Source organism: Lactuca virosa, chromosome 5 (assembly GCF_052849685.1).
Source record: "Lactuca virosa cultivar CGN04683 chromosome 5, Lactuca_virosa_CGN04683_v6, whole genome shotgun sequence".
Lineage (NCBI taxonomy): Eukaryota > Viridiplantae > Streptophyta > Magnoliopsida > Asterales > Asteraceae > Lactuca > Lactuca virosa.
Window position 1 is genome coordinate 196,851,057 of NC_136430.1, and position 14,459 is coordinate 196,865,515.

At 35.3% G+C, this 14,459-nt stretch overlaps 1 protein-coding gene across 5 annotated transcripts; it reads left to right on the forward strand.

Moving 5' to 3' along the window:
- Positions 1–688: 688 nt before the first annotated feature.
- Positions 689–11,308, forward strand: LOC145117771 (nucleoporin). 5 transcript variants are annotated; one of them, XM_079054088.1, is made up of 10 exons: positions 689–859; positions 964–1,087; positions 1,761–2,217; positions 2,341–8,594; positions 8,677–9,454; positions 9,544–10,193; positions 10,275–10,413; positions 10,497–10,578; positions 10,655–10,760; positions 10,840–11,308. In XM_079054088.1, exons 2-9 carry the CDS (start codon positions 1,037–1,039, stop codon positions 10,755–10,757), a joined length of 8,514 nt encoding a protein of 2,837 aa, XP_078910214.1. In that variant the 5' UTR covers positions 689–859; positions 964–1,036; the 3' UTR covers positions 10,758–10,760; positions 10,840–11,308. The 5 variants fall into 5 exon arrangements, with proteins under 5 accessions (XP_078910214.1, XP_078910215.1, XP_078910216.1 ...); XM_079054089.1 differs by having other exon boundaries at positions 1,761–2,213; positions 2,352–8,594; XM_079054090.1 differs by having other exon boundaries at positions 1,761–2,204; positions 2,352–8,594.
- Positions 11,309–14,459: the final 3,151 nt, after the last annotated feature.

Here is a 14,459-nt window from a genome sequence, read left to right on the forward strand (position 1 = left end):
TCATCACCTTGTACCAAGCTTCTCCTTCTTTCAAGAGCTTCAAACACACCAAAACACACTCAAAAAGGGCTCACAACACTCAAAAAGACCATAAAGTTGACACCTTTATGCCAAAAGAGCTCTAAAGGACCATAGATCTGTAAGAATAACACTTGAGACGTCCTTCAACCCCACCAATCACCCAAATATGGCTAAAAACATCAAAACTTAACCCAAAAAGAGATCTAATCAAATATTAAGCAATGATAGAACTTTATACCCACAATATGCTAGAAATGATGCAAATAATCAATATCTGAAGGCTTCTACTTGAATCATCACCTTGTACCAAACTTCTCATTCTTTCAAGAGCTTCAAACACACCAAAACACACTCAAAAAGGGCTCACAACACTCAAAAAGACTTTAGGGTTACGAGATTAGGGTTAAGGATAATAAGTTAAGTATAAGACGCAAATTTTTTTGATAAGTTAAGGATAATAACTTATCAAAAAATGATTGATCTTCGATTCCATACTATTATAATTATAATGATTTTAAAAACTATCTATCCAACTATTCATTTTAACATACCGATATAAAAAGAATAATAAATTAAAAAATTACTTAAACTCTTTAAGTTGAGCCAAACACCCTTTTAATAACAAAATAAAAGATGGAACAAATCATAATGCGCTACCTATTATGGTAGAATAGACACGGCAAGCGTAATCTTCAAATATACCCTTCCAAGACGTAACAGCGGCATTTTTGTCACCCAAACGCAGAAAAAACCATCGATTGCTTTAGATCTCAACAAAAGACGCTTTCAATTCCCCCCAGCCCACAAGATCCATCCAAATCCCTTAACCTGCTCGAAGGTTACTTCAATTCCTTTTTTCCATTTTCATGATCTGGGATCGATTAATCCTCTGACTTTTAGCTTCTACGTGGTTGTTCTAATGTCGAATTGCTGCATTTGCAGGTTTCAATCATCTACAAGGGGGTTGAGAGCCATATCATGATTTGGGTTTGAGGATTTAAAAGAATTAGTGTTGATGGACAAAAATAAAAACAGGACCGATCTGCTCGCTGCTGGCCGTAAAAAGGTTAGTGTTGGGTAAATTTTAATGTAATTTAAACTTGTGATTTGTTAGTTAGAACTACGAATCGACAGTTACTGTTTGGTTGAATAGAGAAATATTGGGAAATAAATTGCTCTGATTGATTCTACTGTTGTATCTTACTGAAATGAAGGAAGATTTGATTGTTCTCGTTCGTATAGCACTTAGGTTTGATCACTTTTTGACATTGTAAAAGGGGGAAAATCCTGTACCAATGCTCAAGGCTTCTTAAACCCTAAAACTCATTTATATGAAACAGCTGTGATGCTCTTTTTGCAATAGAAAACTTGCCATGGCTTCCATAACAAAATTTTACTTTTGCTTAATCTTAGGATGTGTCTGGATGTGCATTGCTTGGAAAAAACTATCTGATTATTTGGGGTCAAAATAATCGGATTTAGCCCATTACCTTGATTCTAAATCTTTAAGGACTTTGAAAACATAAATCTGAATACCCCCTTATTATTATCTCTATGTTTACACTCTCTTTCATCTTGCCACCTAATGTGAATATCCAAATGGCACTGCTATTATGGCAGCATAGATGTCTGTATACTTGCATTGGTGCTCTAGAGTAGCTTCAAAGTATTATAATTTTTTGCATAAACTTAAAAGAGTTTGAAATTTGGTTTTGACATTATTTGTTATGCTTTATCAGCTTCAACAATATCGGCAAAAGAAGGATGGTAAAGGCAGTAAATCCTCGGGTAAGGCCAATAAATCTGAGCGTGATGTGGTTGTTGGTGACTCATCATCTGTTGCCAAATCATCACCTGAACAAGTTTCAGGCACTGAGCTTGTTGAATTATCTTCACAAGCCTCCACAGATACCGCTGTAGCTACTAATGCTGATGTGGCAGCTCCTGATCCTTCCTCCACATCAGTTGCACCAATAGAAGTTTCTAAAGTTGATGATTCAGTCTCAACTGAAGGTCTGCAAAGTTCTAATCGTGATGATGTGATACCAACTTTTTCTCCTCCAAAAATAGTTAATATTGAAGGAAAACTTGAAAGTGGCTTATCTGTTGGTTTGAAGGGTGTACTTGATGATAGTTTTGCTCATAAAGCAGGTGAAATGATTGCTGCACATGGGGAAGATCAGGTACCAGATGTAGGTTGTGCCTGTATTCTCTTGTTCTCAATTACAATTTCTTACCACCATATGATTGGGGTTTTAAAATCAACATATTTCTGTGGTTTATAACCAAAATCTCTTTGTTTGTTTGTTTGTTTGTTAGGGACATTGCAGGAAGATAATAGAACCAGTTTGATAGATGTTGAAGGGGACATGAATCAAGTTAATTCGGGGGATGTTGAAGAAGATGCTAAGATGGAATCTACAAGCAGTGCAATAGAACAAACTAGTGAAGAACGTGATGGATTTCCTGCATTTGTTAATGCAGATGTGAATTTTGCTTCTAGGCTCCCCCCATCTTCTGATTATGAACCTGAAATTGGTGATTCTGGTGATACAAATGCAGATGTACATTCTGCTTCTGGGCTTCCCTCATCTTCTGATCAAGAACGTTTAATTGGTGATTCTGGTGATACCAATGCAGATGAACCTACAATTGGTGATTCCGGTGATGCTAATGCAGATGTACATTCTGCTTCTGCGCTCCCTTCTTCTGATCATGAACCTGCAATTGATGATTCCGGTGATACTAATGCAGATGCACAATATGCTTCTGTGCTTCCCTCATCTTCTGATCATGAACCTACAATTGGTGATTCCGGTGTTAGTAAGGCAGATGAACATTCCCTTTCTGGGCTCCTGTATTCTGATCATGGACCTGCAATTGGTGATTCCGGTGATACTAATGCAGATGTACACTCTGCTTCTGTGCTTCCCCCATCTTCTGATCGTGAACTTACAATTGGTGATTCCGGTGTTAGTAATGCAGATGAACAGTCTCTTTCTGGGCTCCTATATTCTGATCATGGACCTGCAATTGGTGATTCCAGTGAAACTAATGCGGATGTACATTCTGTTTCTGGGCTCCCATATTCTGATCGTGAACTTACAATTGGTGATTCCGGTGTTAGTAATACAGATGAACATTCTCTTTCTGGGCTCTTATATTCTGATCATGGACCTGCAATTGGTGATTCCGGTGTTACTAATGCGGATGTACATTCTGTTTCTGGGCTTCCATCTTCTGATCATGAACTTACAATTGGTGATTCCGGTGTTACTAATGCGGATGTACATTCTGTTTCTGGGCTTCCATCTTCTGATCATGAAATTACAATTGGTGATTCCGGTGTTAGTAATGCAGATGAACATTCTCTTTCTGGGCTCCTATATTCTGATCAGGGACCTGCAGTTGGTGATTCCAGTGATTCTAATGCAGATGTACATTCTGTTACAGTTTGTGATTCTGGTGTTAGTAATGCAGATGAACATTCTCTTTCTGGGCTCCTATATTCCGATCAGGGACCTGCAATTGGTGATTCCAGTGCTTTTAATGCAGATGTACATTCTGTTACAGTTGGTGATTCCGGTGTTAGTAATGCAGATGAGCATTCTCTTTCTGGGCTCCTATATTCTGATCATGTACCTGCAATTGGTGATTCCAGTGATTCTAATGCAGATGTACATTCTGTTACAGTTGGTGATTCCGGTGTTAGTAATGCAGATGAACATTCTCTTTCTGGGCTCTTATATTCTGATCATGAAGTTGCCATTGGTGATTCCGGTGACACTGATGCAGATGTACATTCTGCTTCTGTGCTTCCTCCATCTTCTGATCAGGAAGTTGCAATTGCTGATTCCGGTGATACTAATGCAGATGTAGTGGTAGACATTCATATGAAATCTGGATCTGCTGAGTTCCCAGAGAAACTCAAAGAGCAGTTATATATCAACAATTTTGAAAAAGAATTGGTTCACTTGCAGCTATGTGAAGAAAGGGATGTAAGAAAGGAGTTTGAACAGCACCATCTTCAATGGGAGAATGAGAAATCATCTTTTATTACTTCCATTGCTGATCTTGAAGGCAAGAACAGAACCCTTTCTGAAGAGATTGCTGAATGTAGATCTGAACTGAACACATTTGCAAACAAAATGGAGGAGCTTGATATGAGTGTTTCTTTCTCAAAAACAGAATTAGACTGGTCTTCTTCTCGCATCCAGGAATTGGAGACTGAACTGTCGAATGTGTCATCTGAGTTGGTTGATAGTAAGAGTTTGGTTTCAGATTTGCAGGTGAAAAATGAAACCCTAAATGTCAATGTTGCTTCTTTGACCGAGGAGAAAGATAAACTTGAGAAGGAGAAAGGAGATGTGATTCTGGAGAATGAAAAGTTGAGTAAAGATTTGATGGAGTGCAAATCTTTACTGCAATCAGCACATGTTGAAAAAGTCATTGTTAAAGAAACTCTTGCTCTTGTAATGGAGGAAATGAAGAAACTGGAAGAGGTAAAACAAAATTATGTTTCTGAAAAGGATAAACTGCTAAATGACTGGAAGAAATTAGAAGAGGTTCTTGCTTCAGAGAGGGAGGAAAGAAGTAAAAATAATGAAGCAAATGATCACTTTATCCAGGAGAATAATAAAGTTTCCATGGAGTTATTGGAATCCAAGAAGTTAATGGAAAGTTTAGAGTCAGAAATTGCTAACTTAAGTGAGAATCTTGATCTGGTAACAAAGGAAAGAACCAAACTTGGAGAAGATTTGGACCATTTAAGATTCGAAAAGGAGGAGTGTTTGACAGAGTTAACAAGCTGCAAAACTTTATTGAAGAATCTTCAGGTGGAATATGAGGAGTCCATGAATGAATCAAGAGACAGTGCCCTAAGGCTTGAAAAACTCACTGAAGAAAATGTTACTCTTTCTAGTAATCTGGACATGTACAAAGCTAAGGTTACAGAATTGGATGATTGGAAAATGAAGTCTGAAGAAAGAGCCTCTCATGGGAAACTAGAAGAGCTCACGGAAGCCTTGAAAGAGCAGAATAATAGTTTTGAGGAAATATTCTTGAAAAATGTGATCTTGGATGAGGTTATGAGGCAATATGTGCACACGGTTGAATCCAAAAAGGGTGATCTTGTAAATTTGTGTGAAGACTTGAGGCAAGAAGTGATCTTTACTAAAACACAAAACTCAGAGCTTACAGAAAAGCTTCACAACTCTGAATCAAGAATCCATGAATTGCAGTTACAAGTGGATGACATGGCTTCTTTTAGTAACCAGTTGGAGCTGCTTCACAGAAAGCTTGATGCATCTATTGAGGGCATTTCCGTCATTCATTCAAGTGAAGCAATTGTTGGTGACAATATCTTTGCTCGTGTGGCTACTTCTGTTGATGCAGCCATTGAAGTAATTCAAGATTTGCAAGAAAAGCTTGAAGATTCTCTCAAAACCCGTAACTCACTTTCAGATTCTTACAAGGAAATGAGTGAAAAAATCAAGGATTTAGAACAGACGAATGAGCTTGCTGCCTATGTAATACATAAAGTCTTTGATAACCTTCAGAAAATTGTGAATGGTTCTACAGAAGAAAGTGAAGATGATACAAGAAATGAACAGCTGGATCATCTAGAAATCAGCAACTATGATGTGTTCATCGAACGATTAATAATGATTCTTCGTGAACGTGCACAACTCGAAGCAAAAAACAGAGAATACAATTTGGATTTGTTGAGAAGAATAAAAGATTTGGAAGAATCAAACAGAAAGCTTAATAATCCAGCCAAGGATTTGAAATTGATGGAGTTACAGACCAAAGTAAACCAGTTAACCTCTTCAATCATCCCATACGAAATCGAAAGCTCCATTTATAAGGAAAGTCTGAGGTCTGCAATTGAACAGATTGCTGTCATTCAATCTGAAACAAAGATAAAAGAAACAGAACTTCATCAATCTGAGAACCGTGTTTCTGCTTTGAGAGAAAAGCTTCATATTGCTGTTACAAAAGGGAAAGGTTTAATTCAACAACGTGACACCCTGAAGCAGAATCTTACAATGAAAGATGCTGCACTTCAAGAGCTTGAAACAAAGCTTAAATCATACTCTGAAGCTGGTGAGAGAATGGAAGCTCTTGAATCTGAGCTCTCCTACATTCGGAATTCAGCTACTGCATTACGGGAATCTTTTCTGTTAAAAGATTCTGTTCTTCAGAGAATCGAAGAGATTCTAGAAGATTTGGACCTTCCGGAACACTTCCATGACAGAGACATTATTGACAAGATCGATTGGTTAGCAAAATCGGTTTCTCATGAACCGAGTCAGACGGGTGTAATTGAGCGAGCTCATTCGTATCCTGGTTCTGGTCCTTTAGAAGGATGGAAAGAAGATTTGGAACCAGTTTCAGATGAATTAAGAAGAAATTATGAGGATCTTCAGAATAAGTTTTATGAGTTGGCTGAGCAAAATGAGATGTTGGAACAATCATTAATGGAGAGAAATAATCTTGTGCAGCGGTGTGAAGAAGTTTTGGAAAAGACAAATATGCCCTTGCATTTGAGATCATTGGAACCAGAAGATAAAATCGACTGGTTACGTGTTGTTCTTGCTGAGGCAAATGACCGTTGTGCCCACCTTGAAGAATCGTTAATGGAGAGAGATAGTCTTGTGCAGCGTTGTGAAGAAGTTTTGGAAAAGACAAATATGCCCCCACATTTGCAATCATCAGAGCTAGAACATAAGATCGATTGGTTACGTGTTGTTCATTCGGAGGCAAATGACCTTTGTGCCCTCCTTGAAGAATCGTTAATGGAGAGAAACAGTCTTGTGCAGCGTTGTGAAGAAGTTTTGGAAAAGACAAATATGCCCCCGCATTTGCAGTCATCAGAGCTAGAACACAAGATCGATTGGTTACGTGTTGTTTATTCGGAGGCAAATGACCGTTGTGCCCTCCTTGAACAATCGTTAATGGAGAGAAATAGTCTTGTGCAGCGTTGTGAAGAAATTTTGGAAAAGACAAATATGCCCCCGCATTTGCGATCGTTGGAGCCAGAACATAAGATTGATTGGTTACGTGTTGTTCTTTCGGAGGCAAATGACCGTTGTGCCCTTCTTCAGCAAGACTTGGAAAAGGTTCGTGGGTCACTTTCTGCTGATCTTGAAGAGTCTAATAGAAGATTACTTGATGTTGAGGCAAATCTTAAGTCAATTACAGATGAACGAGACCAGATTTTAGCTCGTTTTGAGGCTCAAAGTCAAGATTATAATAAAATCTTTGAGGAAGTTTCATCGTACGAAATCGAGAATGTTAAATTAAAAAATGAAATCGATGCATTGCAATTAAAATTAGATGAGAAGCATGTGGATGAAGAGCAGATACACCATGTTCATGGTGAAATAAAGCGGTTGCAGGATTTAGTGAAGAACATGCTTCAAGATCCAGAAATGGAAGATTTTGATTCAAGTATGAATGATATTCAGTGTCTCGAAGGTTTGCTGAGGAAGCTAGAAGAAAAAGATCCAAAATACCCTTCGGGAGAAAGAAACATTGAACAGTTAGAGGTTCTGGAGAGAAAGCTAGAGGAGGTTGAAGGTGAGTTAATGCAAGTGAAGGATGAAAGGGATAAACACATGGAAAAAAGTCAATCTTTGGTCAATGAAGTTGAAGCATTAGAGGTAAAGAATCAAGAATTACAGAAGTTACTTGTTCAAGAAGAGCAGAAGACTGGTGTAGTTAGAGAGAAGTTAAATGTTGCAGTTAGAAAAGGGAAATCTTTAGTTCAACAACGAGACACCATGAAGCAAAACATCAATGAGTTGACCGCTGAGGTGGCACGTTTGACTTCCGAGATCAAAGTTCGTGAGAACACACTTTCGGACAATCAAGAAAAGATGAAGGAATCGTTTAAAACCATCAATGAGTTGACCGCTGAGGTGGCACGTTTGACTTCCGAGATTAAAGTTCGTGAAAATACACTTTTGGGACATCAAGAAAAGATGAAAGACTTGTTTACCCTCCAAGAATTGGTGGAAAATAAAGATTCTGAAATCCGGTTCTTGAAAAATCATGTGGAAGAGATTTTAAGTGCTTTGGGAAAGATTGATGTTGGGGTTGAATTGAAAAATAATGACCCGATTGAAAAACTTGAACAGATTGAGAAAAAATGTCGCGATTTACACGATGGAATCTTGTCTGCTGAACAAGATTCAAGAAAATCAAAAAGGGCTGCTGAATTACTTCTTGAAGAGCTGAATGAAGTTCAGGAAAGAAATGAAGATCTTGTTGATGAGATTGCAAAGCTATCAAGGGAAAAAGATTCAGCAGAAGCTGCCATGCGGGATTCTCTCTCACATTTTGAACAGTTGTCAGCTCTTCATTTGGAGGAAAGAAGTAGCCAGTTTGAAGAACTGATGAATTTGAAATCTGATTTTGAACAATTAAAGCCAGAATTAAGAAACATCTACAATCTTGTGAATGATGTTTTGCCCAAAGATTTGGATCATTTATACAATCTTGAATCCAGTGTTAAATCATTGTTGGAATCAAGTGATGCTTCAAAAACCTCCTTCAGAAAGGATTCCAAGGTAACTAATCAATACTAATTTCCAGTAAAATTACATGTTATAGAAATACACTTTTATGTTTCTAATTATATTCTCTTCTCAGGATAACCTTTTCTTGGACACCAAAAGAGAAGAGGAACACAGTGATGATGAGATCGTTGATTTATGGAGATTTGTTGGGACCCACATGGAGGATTTAATATCTAACATCAGTCTTTTTGAAGAAAAACTGGAAGCCCATTCAAAATCTTTACATAAAGAAGCTATTGTTTTATCTGAGACAGTGTCAACTCTTCATAAGGAAATGACGTCCAGTAAATCCTCCCTTGAATCCATTAATAAACAGAAAGAGAAAGAAAATTTAGCCCTATGTAAACACATTTCAATGCTGTATGAAGCTTGCAAGAATTCAGTTTTTGAAATGGAAAAAGTCAAAGGCCAAATGGTTTCAGATGATGAATCCTTGTTGTTCATTGAAGGAGACACACTTTCTGTTTCTGAAGAACAAATCATGAATATGGTGAACAGATTGTTGTCACATGTGAAGGATTTTCACAGTTTTCAGACTGAAAATATGGAAGTGAACCTAAAGGAAATGAAGGAAAGAATTTCTAGTTTACAGAAAGAGTTGACTGAAAAAGATGTTCAGAAGGATAGAATCTGTGTTGACTTGGTCAATCAAATCAAACGAGCTGAAGCATCTGCCATGAACAACTTGCAACAACTCGAATCTTCCAAAACTCAAGTAAATGACTTAAAAGGGCAATTGGAAGCTGTAAATGTTGAGTGTAAAGCATTACAACAAAGGGTAAAAGAGGTAGAAGAAGGTCAAGAAGAAAAAATAAAATCACTTACACATGCTTTAACATCAAAAGAACAAGGTGACTGATTATTAACTTTATAAAATTTTAATCTTTATCAAGATAATGGTTTTTTAAACAAGTTTTGATTTTTTTTTTTGTTGTTGCAGAAGCTGAAGCTTTATTACAGGCGCTTGATGAAGAAGAAGCCCAAATGGAAGATTTAACAAACAAAATCACAGAATTAGAAAAACTTATGAAACAAAAAGATCATGATTTGGAAAACACAGAAGCTGCACGTGGAAAAGCATTAAAGAAACTTTCAATCACAGTCAACAAATTCGATGAACTTCATCATCTCTCAGAAACCCTAGTTTCTGAAATCGATAACCTTCAATCCCAGCTTCAAGAACGCGATTCTGAAATCTCTTTCTTGAGAGATGAAATCACAAGATGCACAAGTGATTCCTTACAAGCATTGGAATCTGACAAAAAAGGATTGGATTCAATCCAAGACATTTTGACTTGGTTACAAACACAAGATCTGCATCTTGATGACAACAATGGCGAATCCAATCAAGTTCATGAATATAAAGAAACACTCAAGAACCAAATCGCAACTATTGTTTCTGAATTGAAAGAGTTACGCCAGGTGGCACAAAGTAAAGATGAGTTATTGCATATTGAAAGGAGTAAAAGAGAGATTCTTGAAAGTTCCATGAGAGAACAAGAATCAAGATTGAGTTTGCATCAAGATAATGATGAATCTGCTAGAGGAGCAACATCTATGACATCAGAGATTGTGGAAGTTGAACCTGTGGTAAAGTTAAACCCTTTTTTCATTTATTTGTGTATTACTATTTACTAATAATGTTTATTTGTTTTTTTTTAATTGATGAAGATTAATACATGGCAACCGAAAGGGACAACATCTCAAGTTAGAAGCTTGCGAAAAGTAAATAATGATCAACTTGCCATTTCCATAGATGATGTGGACTCAGATGAAAAGGATAAGTTAGAAGATGAAGATGATGATAAATGTATTATCTTTTTCCCTTTTTCTTTTTCTTTTATTATGAAATTAATATAATTTCTTACCTTTTATTGTTTTTTGTTCATTCAGCTCATGGTTTCAAGTCTCTTACAACATCAAAACTTGTCCCAAAGTTCACTAGGCCTGTTACAAACTTCATTGATGGCTTATGGTATATTCTTTCATTCTTTGTGTGATTTTTCTATGAAATTTATGATTTTTGATTTATGAAAATGGTGTTTTTTTAGGGTTTCATGTGATAGGGCATTACAGAGACAACCTGTTCTGCGATTGAGTCTAATTCTTTACTGGGCCTTGATGCATGCACTTCTTGCAGCTTTTGTAGTTTGAGTGGTTAGATTCTTCCTTTCATATTTTTATTTTTCTTATGAAGATGATTATGCAGTTTAATCATTTTCTTTCTGATATGCAGTTTCTCAATTTTGGATGAAAGAAAAGAACCCTAGATTGGTTTGTTTTCATAATTTAGGTGAAGATGTGCACAAGTGAAGTGGCTGTGATTTCTCCATATTTTATCAGAAAATCACATATATATATATATATATATATATATATATATATATATATATATATATATATATATATATATGTATATATCTTGCTCAGTGATATACAAAAGAGTTTACCAATAATTTGGGGATCTATTTGACGTTTTACAGTTTTGCCTTACAATCAAGAACCCTGATTCATCTCTCCCACTCTCATGTGGAGGTGAATGGCCCTTTTAAATATTTTGTTTGTTTAGGGAAGGCAAGTGCATATATGTGTAGTTTTGTTATACCCCACCCCACCCCACCCCATATTTCTGGGCTTTTACATTACATTTACTTATAATCAATGTTTGCAAAGATTGTTTAAGCAATGAAACACAGATTTTGACATGTTTTCTTATACTTATACCCCTTATTTCTCGGCTTTTACTATTAGTTTTTTTTTTTTTTTTTTTTTTTTTTTTTTTTTTTTTTTTTCTATGTAATTAAAAAGAAATATTAACTTATAATTTACTGGATTAAGTTATGTTCTTGTTGAGGTTATTTAAGTCAAAAAGAAACATCCTCTTAACTTTTCTTATATGAAACATCATCTTAATATTCAACCCACTATTCCATGTGATTGGTAATAAATCAATCTTTACTAATACATATGTATTATGCAATTTTCAAATAATAATGTATTATGCATTTTTCACATGTTATGCATAATTTTCATAATACATGCATTTTTCACAAAGTCAAATAATTTATGTAGCAATGTACTTTTAATTTCATAGATAAAAAATAGATTTGAACATTAATATAACAATTTTTGATATCTAATTAGTTAGGCTGCAACGTATACCCCCACCGGTGAGTTGGGGTGGGGTGATTTGGCAATTCCACGGCACGAGCAAACACTATGTCACAAGTGCGGTGAAGAATCGCACGATAACCATTTGCTTTACTATCTCTTCATTTTCTTTCCTCTTCAACAATTAGAATATGATGTTTTTTTAGTTTTTTTAAGTAACGGTCAATATATATATATATATATATATATATATATATATATATATATATATATATATATATATATATCAATTTTTTTTAACCTTCAATCTCACCCATCTACTCTTTTTTCATCATTTTTACAACAAAATGGATTCTAATAACCCCACCCCAAAAACTAGTTGAAATTTTTTTTATGGTTCTAGTTCAAGCATGCAGACTAGAAATTTTTTTACCTTTAGATTTGTCGATTTCGATTTATTGTCCCTAATTAAAATGGATTCTAATAACGCCATTCTTCACCCATTCCTACAATTTCAATATCAAAATGTTCAATCATATTATCTCATGTTAATGTCAAATATTACACTGAACATGATCAACAACTTCGTGATTTTTCTGACCATGTTTCGCCAACCTAACCTCATCTCGCACCACATAGCTACCCCCCCCCCCCCCCCCCCCCCGAGCCACAAACACAAACCCCCCAATGATTCAGATGACGACTCCATACGTGAAACTCAACCCCCTCATCTGAAGACATCTTCGAAAACCAAACCCTCCATGCGGCAAAGGAAAAGAAGTGATGACTACTATAATAAAGGAAGCCCCTTAAGGGTGGACTTCGAGGGAAGAATTGGTGTTGACAAAAGCGTGGGTGAACATATCCGGGGATGTAAATGAAGGAAATGCATAATCGATTGATCATTTTTTGCTATGTATTACCAAATGATTTCTCGAAGAAATGGGGCATGGTGACAACCGTAATAAACACCAATTAAATACAAACTTTGGAGATATTAACAAGAATGTTAGAAATATGTACGAGTTGAATAACAAACTAAAAAGCCAAAGGAAAAATGAAGAAAGTGATGAGAAATTATCCAAGAGGCGTATCAATTATTTTGCGAGGGAAACAATGAAAACCATTCAAATATAATGACTAGTGGAAAGTTTTAGCATTTAGTCCGAAATGGAAAGATATACAAAAGAAAGAGGCTGAAGTCGCTGCAAGAAAAAGAACAAAAACGTCATTGACAAGTTACACAACTTTTTCTGATGCTCGTGTCGAGTTAGACTTAAATGAAAATGACAAGCTCGAGTTAGAAGAAATTGTCCGCTCGATGGGTAGGGACAAAACGAAAAATACAGAAAATAACAATAATGCATCCGGATTCAGTGAAACAGAGGAAATACAAAAAAAAAATGATAATAAGCGTTGAACAATATAATTTTAATTTCACCGAACGTTTGACACTTAAAAAAGAAAAACTGGCCAAAAAAAGAAAAGACAGGCGAGGTAAATCCGAAGGCGTGTGACGAAAAACAACTCCTAAAAGATATGAAATTTTGATGCAAAAATTGGCCAAACAGAGGAAATACAAAAAAACGCTTCTATTTCTTCTTTGTTTATGCATATTGTTTGCTTAATATCAATGATTTTAGAGGCAATGAGGCAATCAACAATCTTACTTCTTTCTTCAAGAAATTCTAAAACAAACATCCTACAATTTGTCTAAAAAAATCAGAAAACGTTCTTCACTTCTTTCTTCTTGAAAATAAGATTTTAGAAGCTTCAAATTCAAGTTGAGGTTTCGAAATCAGAAGGAGAGGATAAGGATTAAGGTATTTCCATTTTTTTCCTAGTTCCTTACTTCTTTTTCTTCTTCTTAGTTTTTTTATTTCTAATTTCTGAAAGAACAAGGAATTGAGGTTTAAAAATCAGAGGAATGTGAAGCACACTAGTTTCGAAAATCAAAACAAAACATTGAGGAAATTGATTTCTGAATTTTGAAGGTACAAGCAAATCTAGGTTTATTATTATTATTATTATTATTATTATTATTATTATTTTAATATAAATTGAGGAATTGAGGAAATCAATTTTTGTAAGAACTAAGAATCTTGATAAGTTTATTTGGTTCGTTTCTGGTACTCTTTTGTTGATTGTTGATACTCTTTCTTGCTAATTTTTGGTACTCTTTCTTGTTCATTGCCGATACTAATCAGAACAAGCATTGAGGAAATCGATTTCTGACTCTTTCTTGATGATTTGAAGTGACGAAAATCAGAAGATACTTTTCTGATTTCTGATTTTTTTTATCAGAAGCATATCTAAGTCGTTTTTTATCCGATCTGATTTGATTTCTATTTTTTATTTGTTTTGTTTTGTTTTGTTTTGTTTTACAGTTTTCATACCCTTTATTTCTTTAGTTTCAACATACAGAACCAAGAAGAAATCTACAAATCGTATATAAGGTCATTTATTTCCTTTCTATAATTTAAGATGCCTTCTATATTAAAAAATATATATATGAACCTGGATATGAAAAACATAAGAAGAAACAAAAAGTTGAAGAATTTAATAAAACTCAAGCAGGATCTATAGATAACTTTATAACAAAACAAACACCAAACTTTCCGGAAAATGAAAAACAAACTGTTAATGGAACTAATCTTGATGCTAATGATAATGCTAATGTTGATGGTAATGGTACTACTAATGTTGATGATAATGATAATGTAACACCCTGTTTCGAATCGTTTC

Coding starts and splice junctions, on each gene's coding strand:
- LOC145117771 (XM_079054088.1), top strand. CDS start 1,037: ATGGACAAAAATAAAAACAGGACCGATCTGCTCGCTGCTGGCCGTAAA. Junction 9,455..9,543: donor TTTAACATCAAAAGAACAAG/GTGACTGATTAT, acceptor TTGTTGTTGCAG/AAGCTGAAGCTTTATTACAG. Junction 10,194..10,274: donor TTGTGGAAGTTGAACCTGTG/GTAAAGTTAAAC, acceptor TAATTGATGAAG/ATTAATACATGGCAACCGAA.